At 45.0% G+C, this 27,052-nt stretch overlaps 2 protein-coding genes across 3 annotated transcripts in view; both read right to left on the bottom strand.

The window, feature by feature from the left end:
- Nucleotides 1-27,052, bottom strand: part of LOC144891238 (uncharacterized) — a 121,664-nt gene that overhangs the window by 50,198 nt on the left and 44,414 nt on the right. The gene's annotated exons all lie outside the window — the stretch shown is intronic.
- Nucleotides 689-20,712, bottom strand: LOC137423013 (G1/S-specific cyclin-D2). Of its 2 annotated transcripts, XM_068109776.2 has the most exons (5): nt 19,807-20,712; nt 18,035-18,250; nt 16,217-16,376; nt 14,969-15,117; nt 689-2,113 (listed from the first exon to the last, which is right to left on the bottom strand). In XM_068109776.2, the coding sequence occupies exons 1-5, from the start codon at nt 20,008-20,010 to the stop codon at nt 1,961-1,963; spliced, it is 882 nt and encodes a 293-aa protein (XP_067965877.1). In that variant the 5' UTR covers nt 20,011-20,712; the 3' UTR covers nt 689-1,960. The 2 variants fall into 2 exon arrangements, with proteins under 2 accessions (XP_067965877.1, XP_067965878.2); XM_068109777.2 differs by lacking the exon at nt 14,969-15,117 and having other exon boundaries at nt 19,807-20,378.

The following is a 27,052-nucleotide window of genomic DNA, read 5'->3' on the forward strand; positions in this document are numbered from 1 at the left end:
TGGAAGCACTGGAGGTAGAGGGACACAGGGATCTGGTGTTGGTGTCATGCAGGCATGATGGGCCGAATGGCCTCGTCCCGCACCAAGATTCCTTGAGTCTTTTCAAATTAAATGGTATATGGTTTCCTTTCATGATGTCAATGTTTGTGGTAGTCACTAGTCATGAATACCAATATTTGCCATTGTTAACTACCAATACTATAGCGACAATGATTACTGCCTTACCTTGCTGGGGTAACTTTATGGCCCAAGTATTTCACGAACTGGCTGGCCAGACGTTCAACGGAAGGCGGCAGTGATGTGTAACGTGTGCCGGAGATAACTCGCCTACTCTTCGCAAAAGACACCGCAGGATCTTTAACATCCACCCACTAATGCTGGCAGACAGGACAGCCAGATTAACGATGCCCCTTGGCCTGCCTGTGAAGCATGGGGTCTTTGATGGTCACAAGTTGCAAGCGCAGAGCACAACCTTTCACGCGTGCACCGCAAACAACAAGATGATCCCCGAACACTTCTCATAAACTGCAGCTCAGAGGTCTCAAGAACCAGAAATCAGGATGGTGGAAGTTGTTGCGATATCAAAATAACCGTTTCCGATTCTCGCCGACGACCGCCGCGTGTCGTCACCAACTCAGGAGGCAAGAGCAGAAGAGAAAAGGCCGAAATGAAAGCCAAACTACCCCGATGACTTTCAGACTCATTTATTCTACGGTGTTTCACCTAACAATCAGAAAAAATAAGCCGTCGCGTACATAGTTTACTCAATAATAGCAGCACGAGGTTTACCGGCAACTTAACAGCAGTCGCCTTAACAAACAAACAAAAAATAAGTCAAGCAGCTTTTGGATGGCCTTGGCATACATGACAGTTCATTTTCTGCGTTCACCCACCCCAGGCTTGTCCCCTGTACCATCTCCAACCTTGGCAGCAATCACAGGCACTGTATTTGATCCAACAACCATGGCAAAAAATATATATATACTCGTTTCCTTCCTCGTATGTCCCTTTTTTTTTTTTTTGAATTAGCTGGCTTTAATTAGGGCCTTTTACAACTGATGTGCGTGGCATCTAGGAAAGGACATTTTTCTTGCTTAAACGTTTCTCACTCTCAGCCTGGAATGGTGCTTTACCCTGTCCAGCAAAGCAGCGGAATACATTAGTTTGCATGTTCTTTGCCAAAAAAAAAGAGATTGTGGCGTCGTCGCGCGAGTTACTTTTTCTCCACGAGAAGAGAGCCGTTGGCGGAGAATGACGAGTATCCTGACAGATGAGAGGAAAGAGAGAACGAAGAAGAGGAAAGAGAAAATCTGGTCGTTAAAAAGAATGGTTGTAACACCTGTCTAATTTTCATTACTGCAAATTAATTGCTACAAACATTCCCCCCCCCCCCCCCCCATAGCAAGTCATAAAAGTGCTTCTTTCCGCCCCCCATCCCCAAATGGTGAAGTCTGTACAGGAAACTGACAAACCTGTTTATATAAGTTTTGTTTAACGAACTGTGGTTGAGGAGCAGTGTTCGAAAGGCTTTGTTTGCTTCGTTACGTGGCGCCCCGAGTGTGCTGAAGCCTGGCGGGCGCCATGGACCCGAAACCCTGAATTGGAGTGTGCAGAACTTGGGCAGTGGTTGGCTGTTTGGCTTTAGGGCTAAAAAAGAAAAGAAAAAAGGCACGACGTGTCGGCTAATGACAGTGTTGATTACACGTTGGTTTGAACAGGAAGGCACAGGTGATGGGTAGCAGAATCTGACCGGCACCGTCTCCTCCTTTCTTCTCCGGCCGGGGGCACCGAGGTGCGGAGATGTCTCCGTTGCCGATTTGGCGGCATGGCGGTCGTGATCAAAGCAGCTGGCATCACCGAGTGAAAACCTGAGGGGAGCCTTTCCTCGTTCCAATGTTGCCGTGTTTGCCTCCGCGGCGCACCCAGTGGAGGGGAGAGATCGGGCGCCAGTGGGTGGTGCTCACAGGTTCACGTCGCGTACGTCGGTGGGCGTGCAAGCACTGTCGATCTCGTCCAGGGCCTTGGGTTCGGTGGCCGGAGCAGGATTCTGCGTGTGTCTCAGGCTGTTCTCCAGCAACTCCTCGATCTGCTCCTGGCAGCCACGGAGGCAATCCTGGAAGAGGGTGGGGAAATCGTGGGTGGAGGAAGAAGCAAGAAGTTAGTGGGAGGAGCGTGAGCCTGAGCCAGGACTTACGACACACATGCCTCTGCTCTCCGGACAACTCACTGAGCATTTTGTGGATGCAATATGGAACGATTGCAACGGAACGATTGCAACAGGATGAGTTTTGCAGAGTCATTTTAAGTTATAATACGACCCTGCCTTTGGTAGGACCAGGTGTATGCAATCTTTCACAACTATGGACATTTTACAAAATAACCGGGCGATCGACCTTCCATCATGGCAGAGCAAATGTAAGCAGCAACGATCCGAAGCTTTCCGAGACCCTTTTGTGGTGACTGGAAGCTGAGAAGCTGCTCGGCCCCGCCATGATTTAGGACGGCTAGCCTCCTCTGTGTGCTCTGGTCCAAGCCTGGAACACATTTCCTTTGTATCTCGCATTCCGTCCGCAGCAAATCAAAACACGGGCCGCACTTCAAAAGGACGGGCTCTTTTTACCAGCTGTCCCGTGTCCTTCCAGAGGGGCCCAAACGGCTTTCCCATTTCCCATGACGAGGCGAGCTCAGGAATGCACCCGGGCCCATTGTCCGTCTCTCTTTCCAAAGCGGCTCGGAGCAATTCAAGGGATTTGGTGGTCGGGGGCCGCATGAATAGGGTGGCTTGTTCCGAATTCTGCGGCGGGCCTGCATGGGCCGCCCCATACGCATGCCTGCACAGGCCACCCCTGCTCTCACATCGGACTGCAAGCGTTTCCCAGGTTGCGATCTGCTGAAATCGGCTTTCTCAAAGGCTGCACAGGTGAAATATGTGCCTGTGATGGTTCTGTGGACATTCGTCTGCCACCACTTCCAACCCACCACTGGTAACCGCCCCCTTTCCTGTACCGCTCCGTTGACCCTCGGTACAGGATGAGCCAAAGCCGCACAGCCGCACACCACCGATCTGGCCAGTGCCGACTGCGCCGCATTCATTCATGGTGTCACTGTGCATTTTCCATTCACAAAAACAAAACAAAAACAATGGGCATAAAACACTTCCACCCCATCCACCCCCCTTGCCTCACTGTCAAACCCCCTCCCTGCATACGCCGCCCGGGTTTGAAGTGAGGAGATTTCCTGCGCATACAAAGCACCTGGCCAAGCAAACAACTCAAGACAAACGGCAGAGCGGGTGCCACGGGCACTTTCGTAGACAGCAAACACTCCCAGTGCAAAACTGCCCTTCCTGCATCCATTGTGCCGTCAACAGGGACCGATAAAGGCGGGGATAAAGGGAGCTGTTGGGTACTCCCTCAGGAATCGGCAGCCTGTAATCTGCAGGTCACCTGACAAGCCGTGGCACAATGGATACGCCTCGATTTGTGTGGGAATCGGAGCCAAAGGGGGAAATTTCATGAGCCAGCCTTATGGAAAATTTGTGTGCACATCGGACGTGCTCAAAAACGGCTCTGACAATACTTTTTTTTTCACAATGGTGAGCGAGATCGGCGATTCGATTGAAAATTAATGAATACGTATGAACGGACACCTGGAGCTCGGGGGGGGGGGGGGGCGGGGGAGAAGGGGGAGCAACCTGAAATTTCATGGAATTTCACTGAAAAAGTTACCGCATTCAAAGCCCCGTATGCACAGAATACATGGAACATGATAATTTACCATCCTTTTCATAAAATGTTCAAACCCCTCTCCCTCCCACTCCAAACCCCATCCCAACTGGGCCAACAGACATCTTCTACTATATAAGAGAGATGTCTGTCTGTGTGTCTGTCTGTCTGTCTGTCTGTGTCGCCATTTTTCTCAGAAATGGCTGAACGGATCTTCGTCAAATTTTCAGAGGTTCATCAGTGAGTGCCTGGGAGTGTTTTAGGCAAAAAAAAAAAAAAATATTGGAAAAAAAAAGATCGTTTTTTGGAGTTAAATAAATAAAATAAATCGCTCGATAGTGCCTAAGCCTTTTAAAATGAATGACAGTTATATACAAGTACACATTCGCATAAATAAATACAAAACAATTACCAGACATTTGAATACAAATAAATCAAACAATTCCGGAAGTGTACGAAGTTAGTAGTACGGCTTCTTCCTCTTCCTGATTGGCATCACACTTAACTCAGAAACGTGATGAACGCCATATTCACCCACCAGCACATATATGAACCCCCTTCCTCTCCTGCCCCCCCTCCCCTCCCCTTCCCCCTTGCCTCCCCTTCCCCCCTCCTCTCCCGCCTCCCCCCCACCCCTCCCCTTCCAACCCTCCCTCCACCTTCACCCCCTCCCTCCTATTCCTGCTGTACTCCCCCTCCCCTCTCCTTCCCCTCCCCTCTCCTTCCCCCCTCCCTCGCTCTTCCCCCCTTCCCCCTCCCCTCCCCCGCCCGACAACGCCGGGTACTTCTGCTAGTGATTCATAAAGTTCATTCCTTGACTTGGAACCACAGAGCAAATGCTGAGCGAGGAAGTTGTGGTAAACTTGTGGCCGCAAACTCGAACAAACAAAATACATCGATAGCGAGTGTGCACTCGTGCAAGCACGAACGTTCTGATTTCGACCATATCACAATTAGCACACGACTTGTAACGGAGATTAGGCGTCCGATCAATTTGTGCCTCTTTGGATCTGATGTCGAGCCTTCTCTCCGATACTTTGAACAGAGTGGGCACATCTTTTTTACCACATGCCAAGAAAACGCCACATTCCAGCTGAAAGGTTCAACAGCATGATGTATGTTAACGAAAGCCGCGTCCATGAACCGAGGAGACTACATGAAGTGAAGTTGAGTATTTAAGAGCAGCCATTCGAATAACCATTGGCAGGGTCAAGATGATACGCACTCCCGATGCGGATTATATTTCTACGTTTGAATCCGCTGGACCAATAAATTCGATTTGCCAGTGGCCAAATTTGGGGAAACATAACGAATGAAAGATATGAGTTAATGCAGGCTAAGCCAATCGGGTGTCAGCCAGTTTGAGGCCTTATATTTTGGGTCCTGTCGGTCTGTCTGCATCCTGCACTTGAAAATGGTGACATCTTTTTCATATTCGGCACATGTATGCGCTAATATCTGAGCATGAGGCATGTCAAATGATTTTGGAATTTTGGAAATTATTAATTTTAACGGGAGGGTACATGTACAGGGTAGTACATGCCTTCAGAAACCATTATTTATTTTTCTTACAATGACCTCCTGGAAGAGCTTGTACGTTCGTTGCGTTCATGACAAGGACATTGTCAGATATTGATGTAACTTTTCCATTGATAACAGACTTAGGATATAACGAATGAACAGTGTAAGAGATTGGAACTTGAGATCATAGCATCGTGAGGCTCGGATGGGAATGCCAAGCAGGCCAAAGCAGAAAAAATGATTCTGAGATTCCAGGATCAAATCCATTACACTGATCACTTGTCCATTGTCCACTGATGTCCTTGTAATGATGTAAAAAAAAAAAACACTCAGATGTGTACTAATATCTTTGTCCTCTACGTGATGCAATGTTTTTTTTAAGGTCCTCCAGGAGACATCTCATCCATTCATTTCGTATGAAGCATGTGGCTGCTGGTTTGCATCATTTAATATTGGGTATGGCTGTGCCCCTGCCGGTTCGAGCAGGAACTTGTAATTTGGCCAATGTGGCGGTGATAACTCGCCTACTCTTCATGAGGGACAGCTGGGATCTTTAACGTCCACCGACCAATGCAGGCGGACAGGATGCCCGGTTTAACGTGTATCCGAGGGAGGCCTGAATCCGACACGTCGATGAATCGCTCGACCTGTGAAACACCAGGATGGCAGTTTATAGCCGTGTCAGAATTCTAATCCAGTCCGGACAGCTTGGAGATGAGTGTGCGTACCTCTACCTAGGCCATCCTGCCAGGTCTATTCTCCGATGTCAATGTTGTATCCCAAAGCTCACTAGCCATCTCAACAAAGAATCGGTGCCCTGCCTCCAAAACACCAATCCGTTAGTTCATAGCCAGGCCGAGGATCCAACCCAGACCCGAGCAGGTCATGAACGAACTGTGAGAAAAAATATCCGAGCTGTCAAAATATGTATGAAAATATGTCAAAAATAGCACGTCGTGAAATATTATTGTACACCGCTCCTTTCCTATGCCATCTCCAGGCGCTGCATAACGTCATTGCCGGGCACCGAAGGGGGCTCGGCAGTGACGCACGCTGAAAGAGAGTACTCAGTTTTCACTCTGGTTGTTTGTTTTCTTGGTTGTTTGTTGTACACCGCACCTTTCCTATGCCGTCTCCAGGCATTGCAAATCGTCATTGCCGGGCACCGAAGGGGGCTCGGCAGTGACGCACGCTGAAAGAGAGTACTCAGTTTTCACTCTGGTTGTTTGTTTTCTTGGTTGTTTGTTGTACACCGCACCTTTCCTATGCCATCTCCAGGCATTGCAAATCGTCATTGCCGGGCACCAAAGGGGGCTCGGCAGTGACGCACGCTGAAAGAGAGTACTCAGTTTTCACTCTCGTTGTTTGTTTTCTTGCTTTCTTGTTTGTTTGTTTGTCCGGACGATATCTCAGCCATCCTTTGAGCTAGGAAGCTGAAATTTCGGCACAATAGTGAGCAAGTCCTTTGTCAAAAACGGTATTTTTTGTTTTTTGATTAATCAATAAATTGAGGAGTTATTTAATTATTAGCGATTAATTAAGTACTTATTTAATTAATTAAATTTCCTTTCTCTTCTGACCATTAACCCAGGCACCTTTTGAGTTAGGAAGCTGATATTTGGACATGCCAATGACCAGGTAATTTGGCTGCAAAGGCTATTTTTGATTTATTAATTAATCGATTAATTATTTAATTATTCGATTAATGACAATTTTTTTTTTTTTAAAGTTACAGATTCTGATGAAATAGTGGTAGTTTATGTGTTCTCTGACCAAATTGATTAATAATTTAATTTTTTAATGATTATTATTTATTTATTTTCATTATTAATCATTTATTTATTTTCTTTCTCATTTGGCCAATATCTCAGGCACCTTTTGAGCTGGGAAGCTAATATTTGGACATGACAGTGACCAAGTGATGTGGCTATCAAGGATATTTTTGATTTATTGATTAATCATTTCATCTATTAATTATTTATTGATTAATCGATGAATTATTTATTTAGTAATCAATTAATTATTTAGTTTTTTATAAATGACTTATTTCATTAAATTTCTAAAAGATACATCTTTGGATGAAGCACTAGTGGTTTAGTTATGCTATTAGCCAATTGATTATGAAAATATTTTGTGATAATCTTTTATTGATTTTAATTATACAATTAATCAATCAATTGGTGTACACCTCTCCCTCCCAATGCAGCCTCTATGAGCTGCACTGCGGTATTGCCAGGCGCCGGAGGCGCCCCGGCAATGCCGCGCTGTAGGATATTGTACACCGCTCCTTTCCTATGCCATCTCCAGGCATTGCAAATCGTCATTGCCGGGCACCAAAGGGGGCTCGGCAGTGACGCACGCTGAAAGAGAGTACTCAGTTTTCACTCTGGTTTCTTGGTTTCTTGTTTGTTGTACACCGCTCCTTTCCTATGCCATCTCCAGGCATTGCAAATCGTCATTGCCGGGCACCAAAGGGGCTCGGCAGTGACGCACGCTGAAAGAGAGTACTCAGTTTTCACTCTGGTTTCTTGCTTTCTTGTTCGTTTGTTTTCTTTCTTGGTTGTCCGGACGATATCTCAGCCATCCTTTGAGCTAGGAAGCTGAAATTTCGGCACAAGAGTGAGCAAGTCCTTTATCAAAAACGGTATTTTTTTTTTTGATTAATCAATAAATTGAGGAGTTATTTAATTATTAGCGATTAATTAAGTAATTATTTAATTAATCAAATTTCCTTTCTCTTCTGACCATTAACTCAGGCACCTTTTGAGTTAGGAAGCTGTTATTTGGACATGCCAATGACCAGGTGATTTGGCTGCAAAGGCTATTTTTGATTTATTAATTAATCAATTAATCGATTAATTATTTAATTATTCGATTAATGACAAAAATTTTTTTTTTTTTTTAAAGTTACAGATTCTGATGAAATAGTGGTAGTTTATGTGTTCTCTGACCAAATTGATTAATAATTTAATTTTTTTATGATTATTATTTATTTATTTTCATTATTAATCATTTATTTATTTTCTTTCTCATTTGGCCAATATCTCAGGCACCTTTTGAGCTGGGAAGCTAATATTTGGACATGAGTGACCAAGTGATGTGGCTATCAAGGATATTTTTGATTTATTGATTAATCATTTCATCTATTAATTATTTATTGATTAATCGAATAATTATTTATTGAGTAATCAATTAATTATTTAATTTTTTATAAATCACTTATTTAACTAAATTTCTAAAAGATACATCTTTGGATGAAGCACTAGTGGTTTAGTTATGCGATTAGCCAATTGATTATGAAAATATTTTGTGATAATCTTTTATTGATTTTAATTATACAATTAATCAATCAATTAGTGTACACCTCTCCCTCCCAATGCAGCCTCAATGAGCTGCACTGCGGTATTGCCGGGCGCCGGAGGCGCCCCGGCAATGCCGCGCTGTAGGATATTTAATTATTTGGCATGGGGCGGTGTACTTTGAATGTATGTGTACTTGTTTGTTTGTTGTACACCGCACCTTTCCTATGCCATCTCCAGGCATTGCAAATCGTCATTGCCGGGCGGGCACCGAATGGGGCTCGGCAGTGACGCACGCTGAAAGGGAGTACTCAGTTTTCACTCTGGTTGTTTGTTTGTTTGTTTGTTTGTTTGTTTTCTTGTTTGTTTGTCCGGGCGATATCTCGGCCATCCTTTGAGCTAGGAAGCTGAAATTTCGGCACAGTAGTGAGCAAGTCCTTTGTCAAAAACGGTATTTTTGTTTTTTGATTAATCAATTAATTGAGGAGTTATTTAATTATTAGCGATTAATTAAGTCATCACTAGCTAGCTACACTTTGGGCTAACCCCTGCTCTAGTGGGGAAAATGGCCATAAAACGATCATTCATTCATTCATTCATTCAATTAAGTCCTTATTTAATTAATCAAATTTTCTTTCTCTTCTGACCATTAACTCAGGCACCTTTTGAGTTAGGAAGCTGATATTTGGACATGCCAATGACCAGGTGATTTGGCTGCAAAGGCTATTTTTGATTTATTAATTAATCAATTAATCAATTAATCGATTAATTATTTAATTATTCGATTAATGACAATTTTTTTTTTTTTAAGTTACAGATTCTGTTGAAATGGTGGTGGTTTACATGTTCTGTGACCGAATTGATTAATAATTTAATTTTTTAATGATTATTATTTATTTATTTTCATTATTAATCATTTATTTATTTTCTCTCATTTGGCCAATATCTCAGGCACCTTTTGAGCTGGGAAGCTAATATTTGGACATGACAGTGACCAAGTGATGTGGCTATCAAGGATATTTTTGATTTATTGATTAATCATTTAATCGATTAATTATTTATTGATTAATCGATTAATTACTTATTGATTAATCAATTAATTATTTCATTTTTTATTAATGACTTATTTAATGAAATTTCTAAAAGATACATCTTTGGATGAAGCACTAGTGGTTTAGTTATGCTTTTAGCCAATTGATTAAGAAAATATTTTGTGATAATCTCTGCGGTATTGCCGGGCGCCGGAGGCGCCCTGGCAATGCTGCGCTGTAGGATATTTAATTATTTGGCATGGGGGCGGTGTACTTTGAATGTATCTGTACTTGTTTGTTTGTTTTCTTGCTATCTTGTTTTGTTCGTTTGTCTGGGCGATATCTCAGCCATCCTTTGAGCTAGGAAGCTGAAATTTCGGCACAATAGTGAGCAAGTGCTTTGTCAAAAACGGTATTTTTACCCCCGCCAGGGAGTATGCATTCGCTCGTGTGTGTGCGTGTGCGTATGTGTGTTTGTGTGTTTGTGAACAAGATATCTGGAAAAGTTCTGAACGGATTTGGATGAAAGTTGGTGGGATGATTGCCCTTGGGATAAGGAAGAATTGATTCGTTTTTGGTGAAGCTCAGGAAATTATTCCGGACCCAGGAATTTTATGGGAAATCTTTTTTCTGTTTTCCTTTAAAAACCATTTTCTCTGCAATAATAGGACCGATTGAGAGCAAATTTTCACCATAGGAGGGACTCAGTCTGTAGAATATTTTAATGGTAATTATGACGTCACAGGTCACGTGGTTTGGCCGCCATATTGTTTTGAATGAAAAACAACTAAAATCCAATTTTCTCCAAAACGCCTGAACAGATCGAGGCCAACCTTTGCAGGCAGAATCGCATACCCATGACGAACAAAAAAGTCAGCGAGCATGACGTCATGCATCACATGGTTTCAGAGTTATGACGTTTTTAAGCACAAACCTTTAAAACCTAGCTCCTCCCTCATCTGTGATCCAATCGAGGGGAACATTCACAGATCTGTTCAGCATATCAGTCTACTAAAATGCCCTTTTGGAATTTGCGATAGGTCACGTGGTTTGGCAGATATCGTTAATTAAACGCAAATAATAAAAACATTTATATCTCTTGAATCACTTCATTGATCGACGTGAAACTTCATACTGTAGTCGAAGTAATGAAGAGTAACAAGTGTGCAAAATTTGAAGATGATTGGATGTACGGTCTGGAAGCTCGAAGTTGTTATTGCGTGAAGAAGAAGTCTTCGACTGTGGATGATTAATTATTTTTTATCACATGTACAGACTTGCAGGTATCGTTTGACACAATCTCCCGGGTTAATTTGAACCTCAAATAAAATTATAATTCCAGATTTGTCAATGGCTGAGGTATATTAACAAACGAATGAAACAGATTTGGCAAAATTCCGACTTTTTTTTGAAAGATTGCATATTCACCCAGGGTGGTGAGAGGCTGAAGAAGAAACCTCACATGGGCTTCCCAGACCAAATAAATAATTCTGGCCCTGCGATTTTCAGGTTTATTACTCCCGCCAGGGAGTAATGCATTCGATCGTGTCCGTCCGTCCGTGTGTGTGTGTGTGTGTGTGTGTGTGTGTGTTCGTATGTTGGTGTGTTTGTGAACAAGATATCTGGAAAAGTTCTGAACGGATTTGGATGAAAGTTGGTGGGATGATTGCTCTTGGGATAAGGAAGAATAGATTAGTTTTTGGTGAAGCTCAATATATTATTCCGGATCCAGGAATATTTTTGGGGAATTTTTTTTCTGTTTTACTGCATTAAAGCTTTTATTCTTATTCTTAAATGATGTTTTTCTCCTCTAATTCCGAGATATATCAAAATTAATTCTCTGACAGTTAGGGCCTACTTTCTTTTTCATTTATTGTTTTGGGGAGCGGGGATGTTAAACAAAACGTATGATTCCAACTTGACCCACGGCGGGAGTATGCGCTCTACTGAGTGGCGTTCTAGTTTGTTTTTTGATTAATCAATTAATTGATGAGTTATTTAATTATTTGCGATTTAGTCAGGTTCACTACGTTAACAAATATAATTTCGTTCAAAATTTTGGGAGATTAGCAAACCTGTACATTTTTGGAATCGTCAGAGCATTGAGAATCAGAAAATCAATGATGGCATTTGCACAGACACCTGCATGGCCGCCATTTTGGATTTTCAAAATGGCCGCCATAAAATACATATTTTGCACTATCTCGGCTTCTAGTCAACTTAGAACCTTAATAAATATGCTAATCCTATGTTTTCTGGGTCAAGGAATCCAATAAAGGCCTCAAAATAGTGCTCAGGATTATAGAAAAGCAACAAACAAAGGTAATTGAAAACCATTGTCTATATGTTTGATATAACTGTATTACATAATACATGATATTACAAGTCCTTTGAAGTTATAGGTATGGGTTTATAATGCAAGAAAGCAGCCTTGTTAGTATCAGATTGAACTATAAGTCCTATACACAGGATCTATTAGGTCTATACCGTTCAGTAATATGCTTTTACAGATCTTCATCACTGTCCTGAGTGTCATTTTCACAAAGGTGTCTACGCAAATGCCAACATTAATTTTTGGATTCCTCATGCTCTGAATATTCCAAAAATGTATAGTTTTGCTAATCTCCAAAAATTTTGAATGAAAAAACAGTGAACCTGACTAATTAATTAAGTACTTATTTATTTCCTTTCTCTTCTGGCCATTATATCAGGCACCTTTTGAGTTAGGAAGGTGATATTTGGACATGCCAATGACCAAGTGATTTGGCTGTAAAATATATTTTTGATTTATTGATTAATCAATTAATTGATTAGTTATTTAATTATTCGATGAATGACCTAATTAATTAATTTTTTTAAAGTTAGAGATTCGGATGAAATGGTGGTGGTTTATGTATTCTATCAACCAATTGATTAACTATTTAATTTTTTATGATTATTATTTATTTATTTTCATTATTAATCATTAATTTATTTTCTTTCTCATCTGGGCAATATCTCAGACACCTTTTGAGCTAGGAAGCTAATATTTGGACATGACAGTGACCAGGTGATGTGGCCATAAAGGATATTTTTGATTTATTGATTAATCAATTAATCGATTAATTATTTATTGATTAATATATTAATTAATTACTTTTTTTTATTAATGACTTATTTAATTAAATTTCTAAAAGTTACATCTACGGATGAAGCACGAGTGGTTTAGTTATGCTATTAGCCAATTGATTAAGAAAATATTTTATGACAATCTTCTATTTATTTTAATTATGCAATTAATCAATCAAATATTGTGCACCTCTCCCTCCAAATACAGTCTCCATGAGCTGCAAATACAGTCTCTAGGATATTTAATTATTTAGCATGGGGGAGGTGTATTTTGATGTGTATCTGTACTTGTCATTATTTTTCTTTATTTTATTTTAATCATGGCTATCAGGTTCATCTCTCGGCCTCATGAATGCGCCTTTATAAGCAACCGAGGGTTCTTTCTCAGCACTTGCAGCTTTATTCTCACGATCTCCCGACAATGGTGGAATTTTCCACACTTGTGCTGGTGACCGATTATAATTTGCTGTGGAGTCATATGCTACTCGGCACAATGCGTTCATAGGATCCGAAACAAAAAAGCGAAATAAAATGGGCGACCATTTCCAGATGGAAACGAATGGGTCGTCGTGACGCTGAATCACTTCCATTCAGCAATTTAATTATTTCGTAATGGGTCACGACTTTGGATGCATTACATACCACAAATCCATAGAACAATTAGCTTTTGTGCATTTCGCATGAAAGATTGAAAATTATTTATCCGGCTAACATTTCCGCCGTTGTCAATGCGCTAAGAGGAAGTGCATGTGAAAATGTTAAATTCTTCGACAGCGTGCGAGCAGTTTTGTTTCACTTTGGTACATTTTGAGATTTTATATCGAAAAAAGGACATTGTTCATGGCTCTGCTGCTTTTGCAAAGCTGTCTAGCCTGGGTTTGAATCCCGACCCAGGGATAAACTGTCATCCCGGTGTTTTACAGGCAGAGTGATTCATCAATAGGTGTGCCGTCCCTCGGATGGACGCTAAACTGGGTGTCACATCTACCAGCATTAGTTGGTGGACTTTAAGGATCCCACGTTGTCCTTCGTGAAGAGGAGGCAAGTAGTATGGCAGATAGGTGCAGGAATTGTGCCTTTGATGATACAAGCATGGCATTTGGCACACAGTCAGAGTATGCCCTAAGAAAGATATTTGGCTATAGCAGATTTGTCCTTTTTTGAAAAATGGCCGCCATTGTTGTCACAGGACAAATCTGCGATGGCCCTACAGCCAAATATCTTCCTTAGGGCATACTCTAACTGTGTGCCAACTCTCGTGCTTGTAACATCAAAGGCACAATTCTCCCAAGTATTTCACCTATCCGTACTAAAGCTATCGCCGACATCCCGGACATATTGGAAATTCCTGCTGCAAGCTATAGGGGGCGCTGCATCCGTGGCACAGCCATGCCTCCAGCAAATGATGCAACCAGAAGCCACATGCTGCATATGAAAGGAAAGTATAGTCCTGTTTCACATGTGCTTTCTGATAGGATGTGTATAAAATATGTCAATAGCTATCGGTTTGGGATGCAGTTTTTGTGACTCGGGTCTCATGGGTCGTCTTACGTTAATGGGAGCAATTAGTCACTGCGTGAACCGAGTGAAGAGTTTACTGTGGTACAAGGTGAGTTATTCGATAAAGCAACTGGCACAGGATTGTTGCACAAGATCAACAAGACAATGGGCTAAGCCTTGAAGCCTCAGCCAAGGCCTCAGTGTTTAGACTGGCGGACTCGGGCAGGCCCTTGCAAACTGCAGCCGCTCTGCACATGCTCTGGGCGATAAAAGAGACATTTCTGCATTCAGATTCTCAAACAACAAAGCAAGAGGGTTGATGCTCCAATGAGCAAAGGCACTCGGTGCAATGCGGATTGAAAGAAAAAGAATTTAATAAACAATGCCTGGAATGTCTATGAGCCCAGGCTAGTTACATACTTGTGAGCCGTTAAGATAACGCAGTTGCCTGGAACTGGGAGGTACCAGCATGCCAGGATGGACACTCAGGCGTTTCGGTGTTTGGGGTCATGGACAGAACCGTCACAAATGAGGCCAGAGTGGAGATGGAAGGTGAGAGGTGGAGGTTGGAGAAAGAGGAATGTCAAAGAAAGGAAGCTAGTGGAGGGGGGGTGACTAGAGAAGCAGAGGGGTTAGAAGATATAGACAATGCATGAGGCAGACAAAAACAAAAAGGAAAGGTAAGGACAGTAAATTAGCAAGGCACGTGGATATAACCAGAGGTGAGGTTTGAATGATGATGTGGTACAGGGTTGAGTGACGACGTAGTACAGCACTTGCTCACCGCATCTGTGTGTGTGAGGTTGGCGAGCTGATTGGTGAGCGGCTGCCGAGCAAGCAAGGGGATGCCAACCTCGAGCTGCAACCCGTGCACGGCTGCGGTGACGCTGCCACAGGCCACCATGGATGGAGGACACGAGATGAATTTGTTATCTGCACAGAGGGGAGCGCTAGTCAGCCAGTGTCCGGTTCCACTCAAGCGTAACATGTCGTCAAGATGGGAATAAGGACCTCCCGAGGAAAAGATCCCCCGAAGTGGTCCATAAGAATACTCTCATTACTTTGAGAGTAACGACACCACCGGTAGTAGTAGTTTGAAAACTTGCAGGTTAAAATATTTACCCAATGCCCGGTAACTACCACTAAAAGTCCATACATGACCAATGAAAGATACAAATGTAGCAGAGTAAAGCTGACTGTTTCGGGCATCATCTATTCATCGGATACCACCTCCGATTGATAAAACCGGCCATTATGGCATACCTGTGGCCTGGCCACAGCGTCAGACGCGGAAGACGGAATAAGGCGCCGCCTGACGGCCAAGTCGGGTCAATACATCAAACCCGAATCTACACATTCGCACCCATCTTCTGTGCCCACACTTGTTGAGCAACAGGTCATTAGTCTAGTTGAGAATTGGTGTTTCCAGCACACATCTCGCATTTCTGTTTTTATCAAATCGAGTGCTTTACATATTCACTTGGGATAATGGTGCTTAACGTGGAGGAGCAGTCCATGCACCTTTGATCCGCTACAATTCAGGTCATCGAACAAGGTTGCTCCTTCAATAAATCTCCTTTGTGGTTTCAGCCACAACATGTTTATGAGCAGAAGATGTGAGGAGGAGTAATAAAACAAGAATTGATAGGTAATTCTGATCAATCCAAAACACCAAAATCAATCAGCGTGATTTTAAAGTAGGAAATATTACCCAGAAACAGCCGGCCGTTCACTCTGGTGAATTCGAAGAAGTCTTCGGCATCTTACTTTTAATTTGATACATCAACTTTAATTTGATACAATTTGATACTTCTCTATTCTTGCATGGCCATTCCTTATCTTGTTCTTCCCATCCATATATTTCACAAAGAAAATAAAAACCAACATATTGTAACTCTGGAAAGGATAGAAGGCGTCAAGCATCTAAAGCTGGAGGACTCGGGCAAAAGAGTGCATTTTGAAACACACCTGCAGGGTCTTACTCGGATATTTAACTGGCAAGAACATCCAGGGCACATTTTGTCACACTAACCAGTGGCGCAGAGGGCGATGAAGGTGCGGCAGTGCTTCCGCACGGTGTCCAGCTTGCCAGGAGGTAAAGGCAGCTGCAGCAACAGATGTTCCAGGAAGTCATGAGCAGTAATCGCTGCCAGATCCCACCGCAGCCGATCTAAAACCAGCAGCTCCATGTCCTGCAGCAAGGAGTTAAAGAAGGCGAAAATAAGGAAGAGGGAGGGCATGGTTGGACGAAGGGACACTAAGTGCAGTCTGGAGCTGAGATCCATGTCAAACGGGCATGGGAAGTGTAACAGGTAGGCTAAGGATAGTAACATTACAAATTCTGCAAAAGTGACAAGTTAATTAAAAGCGACTTAAGACCACGGATATGAATGATTTCCTGTGCAATCCCGAGTGTATATACATATGTATGTATGTATGTATGTATGTATGTATGTATGTATGTACACTATATATATATTATATATTATATGGATTTAAAGCTGTCTTCTTTGCTGTTAAATAATCATCGGCTTATGAGACAAACACAGCAGAGAATATTTTTCAATGCTATGACAGCAAAACCACAAACATTTCCTCATAGCAGCAAATCCTCACGTGTTCTGCATAGAAACAACGAACTGGACATTTAACCCACAAGAGCTAAAATCTCAAAAATATTTAAGCTTTCTAAATTACACACTGTTCAACAAGATTTACATTCAGCTTTTCCATTTAAAGAACAGAAATCTTTTGATTTTGAGCGAAATAAATTTGAAGATGGAATTATTCTTGACAACGACGTCCAAAGGTTTGTGGCTTTTGTGCATTCATAAGATGAACAGTCATTCAGGATTAGTGTAGAAAAACATGGCGGTTAATGTCATGCCACCATTGGGGATGTATATTCACAATACTGTTAGGTCAGCTGTGAATCCTCGCTTTTAGCTTCAATTGAAGGGGCAGCAGAGAGCTACATAAATACCGACATTGATGCATGTTTAGGTTTCACATTAATCAACTTCATTGTTTTGATCTGTAATGTTAATTAAATAAAGTAACTGCACTCCCATTAGCTTGGCTGCTCCGCATCCTGATATTTATTTGGCCCATAATCCCCCGGATTTTTTATTTCCTGATTTTCAAGTCGACTATGGCCCAACAGGATTATTTGGCAATACCCATTGAGTATTTTCAATGCAACAAGCATTTCCTTCAAATGTCTCACTGGTGTTCTATATCAAGAGTCAACGTGAATGCCACGTCGGCCTATAAAGCGGTAGGTTACTTCCTTTTTCACAACACCAGTTATGGCAGAAATGCAGGGAATTGTTGATATTTTGTCAAACATGGTGATTCTTGGCAATGCAAGAGGGATGAGTGCATGTTAAGTGATTGATTAAATAACAATAAGCCACAATTTTTTGTAAAAACTGACATAAGTCATGAATAATTAATTAAAAGCAAGCAGCCAGCTGCCCTGCCAGCCCTGCCATGGTCGAGACTTTCCAATGTCGTTAGTTCAGCGCTGGTGGTGGCTTTTTTGTAATTTTTTTTTATCACTGGCCGGATGTGAAACTGTTGCACCAACATCCGCACGACTAGAAACGTGTGTTGCGGCAGCTTGCATGTTGCAGTAGTGGGCGGAAAGCCGCTAGGGGCTCCAGTGCGTTGCTTTTCCCCTTATCACCGCACGAGAAGTACGTGGCCATGAGAGCGATGAAAAACAAACAAAATTATGAAATAATAAAAATTAAATGGACTAAGTCAATGGGTGCAAGCTGTTGGTCACGATGAAAATGTAGAAGGGTGCATTTCATGCAGAGAGGCGAGTATGGGAGGTGGCGCTCACCAGCAACTCTTGCAGATACACGGAATGGTCCGTGTAAACGCACAGCTTGTCGGCGGTGAGCGGCACGGTCTCGCGCAGCTTTGATGCAAGCAACATGCACGCGGCAGCGAGGAGCTGTAGGCGGCTTTTGCTTGTGGCTACGATGCACAGGAAGCGATCCAGGTAGTTCATTGCCAGGGGGAAGACCTCTTCCTCACAGCGTTGCTCCTCGCACACCTGCAGGGGCACCAAGTTGCGTGCACTGAGACAGCAACAATGCACGAGCCATTTCCCCCTCTCCCCCACACGTCTCCCATGTAGCATCAGCACCATTATAGTGTTTCTCCACCATTTCCCAATCTACCCCACTGGGCCGAAGCACGTCCTTAAAGCTGTTAGGCCTCACTAACACGGCCGAATGTAAGAGGTGCAATTGATACACTTATTAATACAACGACTTTGGATATCTGATGGGGCTCAAGTCAGACATTGAGTTACTCATAAAGTTTGTTAGTAATACATAACTTGATTTATAACGCTACATACAAGTTGAGTTATGCACTTATTTAAGGAGTTTAAACCTCGAGCTAGAAACCGCATCAAGAAAAATGACGGAGTTTGCAGAAAAATACCTTTTATAGTTCAATGGCATTTGTTGGAAAGTTTGAAAAATAATCGCAGCTCGAGACTATAAGAACATTTTCGAAATGTGATTATAAAACCTGCAGTTAAGAACGGAAAAAAGTTTTGAATTAAATTTTTTTTTTTTTATGAGCAGAAAATATAGGACAAGGGAGTTTTGTCCACATGATATGAAAATCAAGGAAAACATGGAAATCGACCGATATTGAACTCGATTCAGAAAAGTTGGCTTCGGATGATTTAGATAAGAAGTGTAAAGATCAGGTTAACAGGAACAATCGAGTTTGAGTTAAGTATATATAAATATATATATATATATATATTTATACAAAAGGCCTTAAACATCGCAGATTGGGCGGATTTGGCGCTTGTTATTGCATTTACCGCATCGGAGCAAAAGGACGTTTTAAAAATGCAAAACGTCATGAAAACGACGCTTTATGGGCAAAATCCGTTTGGTTATTTCACAGTTTTTGGAATGCTGCCCTATAGCCTGCGCATTGCATAAACTTTCGATTGGAAACGCGTAAACGCTCTCCATATTTATATTTCCTTTACACCTCGGAGAGGGTGGGCTCGGGGGGGGGGGGGGGGGTGGGCATACTTAAATTTGATGATATAAAGAATAAAATGGAAAATTGATCGTTTTCTTTAATGATATAAATCTAAATGTTTGGAGGGAAAAAGTTTTCCAGGCGAGGTGCCCTAAGGGCGCCACGAGCGCCTCGACTTGGATACATCCCATAATATTCATCGCAGGACCATATAGAGGTGCACGGGATTCAATGTTGACGTTTAAAGTGATTCGGCATCGACAGATCGACAAATCGAGTGAGAATTTGCCGCGGATCGCAAACTGCGCGGCGTTTGTCGAGCTCGTCCGACGTGGAACTCGCAAGGCGCCAGGGCGCGTGATCCGCCCCGAAAATACAGGAAAAAATTCGGAAAAAATACGACGACGCGCAAACCAGCGAAACCTTGGACTCTATTAAACGGAGGGGTATTCGAGCCGTCGAGTGAAAGTGTTTCGAAGTGAATTCGGAGCGCAGGTCGCCAGACAGAGGGTGAAACGCGCACGCGCGGAGCGAGACAATCGCGGAGGGATACGGTAATCAAGAAAGTCCCGCGCGCGAGCCGGGTCTCGCACTCACCTCGAGCATCCAGGTGGACACGATGCGGCGCATGGCGGGTTTGACCTCCCGCTGCACGCACTTAAAGTAGGCGCAGTGCGGCACGTAACGATCCTCGATCGCCAGCAGGTTGTTCAGAACACGCTCGCTCAGCAAGTTATGGTCGAAGTAGGCGCGACGAGGCGCGTCGACGTCGCTCTCCCGGCAAATCAACTCGAGCGCCATCGGAGAGTCGATCCGTCCGGCCCGCCCGGCAGACCCTCCCCGCCCTGGCTCCGGCCTCGTACGTTCCCGGGACGCGTCGCGGTCTCTGTCCGGAGCCGCGGGGACACTTCCCCCCCGCCTCCAGTCCGATATGTGCCGGGCCCGATATCGGCCGCTGTGACGCGTCCGAGAGGTTACAGGGGGAGAAAGTGCGCGAGACGGAAAGAGAGGCGCGCGGGGGAGGGGGGAGGGGGGGCTTGTTGGGAGGTGGGGGGGCCCTGATGGGAGGGCCGAGCGAGCGCTCTCCGGCCTGGCAGCGAGTCCGCCGGGATCTGGGAGCCGGGAATCGCGGAGCGGAGGAGTCGCTGTGAGCGCGATCTCGCAGCCCAGCTGATGGCCTTTGATGGATAGCGGTGGGGAGGGGAAGGAAGGGGAGGCGGCCGTTTGGATGCATAATCCCAAAGCCTCGCGGCTAATCTGGCCGCCCCCTTGGCGGAGCCTGGGCTCGCGCGCCGCCCCCTGGTTGCACCGCGTGGGCAGCGGGCGGACCTCGGTGCGGCGCGCGTGCTCGTCCCGGGCGCATGGCGGCGATGCGCCCGCGTTTCATTCCCGTCGTTCCCACCGCTATCTCTCGCTCACGAACAATAATAATGTTGTTTCTGCGAACTCGGTCCGTGAGGCTCGCGACGCGTGTCCGACGCCGTGGATCCGGTCGCGATGACCGTTGCGTTCAGGCGGAGGGGGCGCTGCTCGCCCGCTTTGGCGTTCCCATGCCGGGGGAAGGTCCGCGCTACATTTACATGCCCAATCGCAGGCGTGGGTTGTTACCAGGCAGATTTGCTGTCGGGAGGCTGCGTTTTCCCTCCTCGCCTTGCACGACACGGAAGGAGTGCGTCTCTCCGTTTGCTTGCCGGCAGGGGCGATGTCGCACATTACACACTACATTCACCCGAACCACCACCTACACCCTGGATGCACCCTAACCCCTACCCACATCCACCCAACCCCCCATCCACATCCTGGATCCACCCCAACCCTCACTTACATCCACACAACCCCAATCTACATCTTGGATCCACCCCAACCCTCACCTACATCTACACAACCCCAATCTACATCCTGGATCCACCCCAACACTCACCTACATCCACACAACCTTAATCTACATTCTGGATCCACCCCAACACTCACCTACATCTACACAACCCCAATCTACATCCTGGATCCACCCCAACCCTCACCTACATCCACACAACCCCAATCTTCATCCTGGATCCACCCCAACCCCCATTCACATCCACACAACCCCCATCCACATCCTGGATCCACCCCAACCCCCACCTACATCCACACAACCCCAATCTACATCCTGGATCCACCACAACCCCCATTCACATCCACACAACCCCCATCCACATCCTGGATCCACCCCAACCCTCACCTACATCTACACAACCCCAATCTACATCCTGGATCCACCCCAACCCTCACCTTCATCCACACAACCCCAATCTACATCCTGGATCCACCCCAACCCGCACCCATATTCGCACAACCACCACCTACTCCCTGGATGCACCCCAACCCTCGCCCATATTCACACAACCACCACCTACACCCTGGATGCACCCCAACCCTCGCCCATATTTACACAACCACCACCTACACCCTGGATGCACCCCAACCCTCGCCCATATTCACACAACCACCACCTACACCCTGGATGCACCCCAACCCTCGCCCATATTCACACAACCACCACCTACTCCCTGGATGCACCCCAACCCTCGCCCATATTTACACAACCACCACCTACTCCCTGGATGCACCCCAACCCTCGCCCATATTCACACAACCACCACCTACACCCTGGATGCACCCCAACCCTCGCCCATATTCACACAACCACCACCTACTCCCTGGATGCACCCCAACCCTCGCCCATATTCACACAACCACCACCTACACCCTGGATGCACCCCAACCCTCGCCCATATTTACACAACCACCACCTACACCCTGGATGCACCCCAACCCTCGCCCATATTCACACAACCACCACCTACACCCTGGATGCACCCCAACCCTCGCCCATATTCACACAACCACCACCTACTCCCTGGATGCACCCCAACCCTCGCCCATATTTACACAACCACCACCTACTCCCTGGATGCACCCCAACCCTCGCCCATATTCACACAACCACCACCTACACCCTGGATGCACCCCAACCCTCGCCCATATTCACACAACCACCACCTACTCCCTGGATGCACCCCAACCCTCGCCCATATTCACACAACCACCACCTACACCCTGGATGCACCCTAACCCTCACCCATATTCACACAACCACCACCTACTCCCTGGATGCACCCCAACCCTCGCCCATATTCACACAACCACCACATACACCCTGGATGCACCCTAACCCTCACCCATATTCACACAACCACCACCTACACCCTGGATGCACCCTAACCCTCGCCCATATTCACACAACCACCACCTACACCCTGGATGCACCCTAACCCTCACCCATATTCACACAACCACCACCTACACCCTGGATGCACCCTAACCCTCGCCCATATTCACACAACCACCACCTACACCCTGGATGCACCCCAACCCTCACCCATATTCACACAACCACCACCTACACCCTGGATGCACCCCAACCCTCACCCATATTCACACAACCACCACCTACACCCTGGATGCACCCTAACCCTCGCCCATATTCACACAACCACCACCTACTCCCTGGATGCACCCTAACCCTCGCCCATATTCACACAACCACCACCTACACCCTGGATGCACCCTAACCCTCGCCCATATTCACACAACCACCACCTACTCCCTGGATGCACCTCACCCATATTCACACAACCACCACCTACACCCTGGATGCACCCTAACCCTCGCCCATATTCACACAACTACCACCTACACCCTGGATGCACCCTAACCCTCGCCCATATTCACACAACCACCACCTACACCCTGGATGCACCCTAACCCTCGCCCATATTCACACAACCACCACCTACACCCTGGATGCACCCTAACCCTCGCCCATATTCACACAACCACCACCTACACCCTGGATGCACCCTAACCCTCGCCCATATTCACACAACCACCACCTACTCCCTGGATGCACCCCAACCCTCACCCATATTCACACAACCACCACCTACACCCTGGATGCACCCTAACCCTCGCCCATATTCACACAACCACCACCTACACCCTGGATGCACCCTAACCCTCGCCCATATTCACACAACCCCCATCTATATACTGGTTCCACCCCAACCCCCATCCACATCTACCACAGTCCACCAACCCTCACCCACATCCACCCCAAGTCCCACCTACATCAACCCCCAACCGGAACCCCAGGCCCACCCCAGCCTCAACAGCCCCACACAGATCCACCCCAACCCCAACCCCACTCCTCACATTCGCTGAGCTGCCGCTACCCCAAACGTATCCAAACCTCCCTGAAGTTTTTCATTATTGCAAAATTCGACCTTTAGGTTCTTTCACGTTCGCACAAGCGAATCGACATATTTAATAACTCTAACTTTACACTTCATGCGGTATTTACACAATTGACCAAAGTTTACATTTTCAACACCAATCTAAGGTTGATGGAGAACCTGGTACACCATCACGTGACTTCATGCGGTATTTACAGAATTAAACAAACTTTACATTTTCTACACCAATCTAAGGTTCACGGAGGATCTGGTACACCATCACGTGATATCATGTGGTATTTACAGAATTGACCAAACTTTACATTTCTACACCAATCTGAGGCTCATGGAGGAGCTGGTACACCATCACGTGACATAATGCGACATTTACAGAATTAAACATACTTTACATTTTCTACACCAATCTGAGGCACATGGAGGAGCTGGTACACCATCACGTGACATAATGCGACATTTACAGAATTAAACAAACTTTACATTCTCTACACCGATCTAAGGTTCACAGCGGACCTGGTTCACCATCACGTGACGTCATCCGGTATTTACAGAATTAAACATACTTTATAAAGTTTTTGAATGTCCCACGTACTCAGTGATATATTTGAAGCATTTATTCTGGGGATGAAATAGTTCCATAATGATCCAAGATCAATCCAGCGAGCTGCGTAAGAAAATAAATTAATAAAAAGCACTCGAGACTGCACTTGTAATTATGACGTCATCGCAGGTAAAACAAGATAAGGCAAAAATACATGCATCGAGCAAAGTAGTTACAATCGAGAGGAAATGCGCCCATTTCACGTACACCTTTGCACCGATGACGTCATGCCCCATTTACATTGCGTTGTTTGCTAGCTCCGCCCATTCCTGAAGGGACGTGTGTGTCAGTGAGTCCGCACACAGATCTGTTTTAATACGGATCATTCATTTTGAGAGGGAACATCTTTACACAGTCGATACAATCGATACAGCCTAGCTACACTGTACAGGGTACAGTTATAAATGGGAGTGACTGCGCACTAGTTGTAAGATCTACTGCAATCTATATACCCTGGCAAGGCTCTGTCTGCATCCGTTTGATCAGTCCTGTTGCCACTGTATCACCATGGCAACAAGTGATTATTGGACTCGAGTTTGACAACGTCATACATTTTGAATGCAATAATTAAATAATTGATCGACCAATAAAGCGATAGAAATAAGTAAATAATTTACATAAATAAATGAACGTCCCATCGCGATCTGCTCTTGGGGTCGGAATTGCCGAGAGTTGATGAATCGATGGTTTTTTCTTGATGACGTCACATTGTCATTTCACCGCGGACCCGTTTTTATTTAAATTCCTCCTTTCATTCACAGCATTTCTTTTCCCTTAAGCCTTTTCCTTATAATTGCTCCCCCGAAGAGCCCCACGCAGATTTAAAGTTGAAAAAAGCCTCCTGTCCTGGCTTGCCCCCCAACTTCCACAGTGACAATAGAGTAGGCGCGACCCCCGGTCGCCGCGTCTCCTGTGAGGCCCGCGCGGCATTCTGCGCATTCCTGCAGCGGCGCTTCAACGAGCTTAGCTAATTATTCTTAATTCGCGGGCAGCCAGTCCGGCGCTCTCCGGCAAACACATCCCCAATGTCCGCCCGGACCCCGTAGCCTCGCTCGCTGTCACCTCGCCAACAAAACGGACGATGCGAGGGCGCGCGGGTTCGTGGGAGATCGCGCGCCAGATACACGCGTGCGCGCCTTTATCAGAGGGGCGCGCGCCTTCCTCGAGCGGGCAAGTCCATCGGCGACCCTCGCAACGCGCGTGCGCCTCTTGACCATCTTTTAATGCGAGGAGCGTTCAACAAGTCCTCGGAAGAAGTTCCTTGCAACAGCTCAACAAATGCTGTTTCTTTAATCCCTAACCATATAAACAGTTTAACGAGCGATTAAAACATGTAGAATATAATATAATACGGCATATATATATACTAGCAAAGGTACCCATCAATGATGGGGGGCGCATAAATGTCTCACCTGAAATGAGCAATTTCCTTTGGAATGTGTATTGATAGAAATTGGAATTCAGTGTAAATATTCAGTGAGCAAATGTCGCAATGGGTGCAGCTGGTAACTTCGACAACCTTGTTCCATTCTATCAGCAAAGATTTCCAATCCATGCTCGTTGTACCTCTGAAGTACTGCTCAGGAGTGAGGGTGATATTATGAAAGCTCAGCTGGGAAACGCGTTTGGGCATGTTTTGGGCCTACAGCCTGATGGAAGATCACCAAAGTTCTTTCCATGCCAACCGACCACATCCAGGCACCTATCCCTCTCCACATCATTTCTTCAGCTCCCGACCTCCCCGCTCTCTCTATATATTCACCATAGCTTTGCTTTCAGCAATTTTCCACAGCATTTCATTCTGGTTTCCCATTCGATGAGCCATAGATCAGTAGTTTCAGTTTCACGTTTCAACATCAGTTTAGATTCATCATCTCAACTTGTGATGCACTTGTGATGCACTCGATGCACTTACGCGAATAGTGCACATTAAAGGTCGGCAAAACCGATTTTGGGAGGAAATGTTTTCCAATTATCTAAGGATCTAAAGTTTTTTTAGGGTCATAAAGGGGTCTAAAGTGTTTAAAGAATCAATGATCTTAAAAGGGCCAAATGTGGTCTAAAGTTGTCGAAGGACGAAAGAGCAAAAGGGGTCAAAAGTGTCCAAATGGTCTTAAATTGGCCAAAGTGTGTTAAAAAGTCAATAGGTCTGAAAAGTGTCAAAAGGTGTATATGTCTCAAAAGGGTCAAAATGGTATGAAAGGGTGTTAAGGGTGCAAAGGCCTAAGCCCTAAGGGGTGTAAAGGGTTGAAAGGAGTCTAAGGGGTGTAAAGGGTCTAAGGAGTATAAGCGGTCTAAAGGTGTGTAAATGGTCAAAGAGGACATAGATTTACAATAGATTTACAACCAAGTAAATCTATTAATAGCTTTCCAACCAAGTAAATATATTGTCGTGTGATTCCCTCAGGTGAACACAGGGATCACGAATGGCCAATAGCGAGCTTTAACTCCAAAGCGTTCAGTTCAATTGCGGACTTTACCTATGCGGGGGGAGAAAGGGAAAGGGGAGGAAGCTGAAGCGCTTACCTGAGCGATCCCGCCGGGCAGTCTTCAACCTGCAGAAAATCACTCAAACAAAAACCGGGTTTAGAAATGTACAGGTAAAATAACAAAAGGGTTTATTAAAACGGATGCTGGGACAAAGAAAAGCGTGACGGTAAAACTAAATTTGCTACATGGAATGCTCCCGCACACAGAAACAAACACAGACAAAAGAGATGGAAGAAGTACAATCGCGCGAGGGAGAAGAAGCAAAGGAGCAAGAGGTCATCAAGGGCAACAAAACAAGAGCGAGAAGAAGAGAAGGCAAGAAGAGGGCAAGAGAGAAAATGTCGGTCCGAGAGTTATTTTAACGTCGGGTCATGACGTGATCGGCGCTTCTCCACCAATCAGCCCGCAGGCCACCACTGCCTGCTCAGCTCTCCACCAGTCAGCGTGCCGCTTCTTGCTC

The sequence above is a fragment of the Myxine glutinosa genome, chromosome 3 (assembly GCF_964187855.1).
Source record: "Myxine glutinosa chromosome 3, kmMyxGlut1.1, whole genome shotgun sequence".
NCBI classification, from domain to species: Eukaryota; Metazoa; Chordata; class Myxini; order Myxiniformes; family Myxinidae; genus Myxine; species Myxine glutinosa.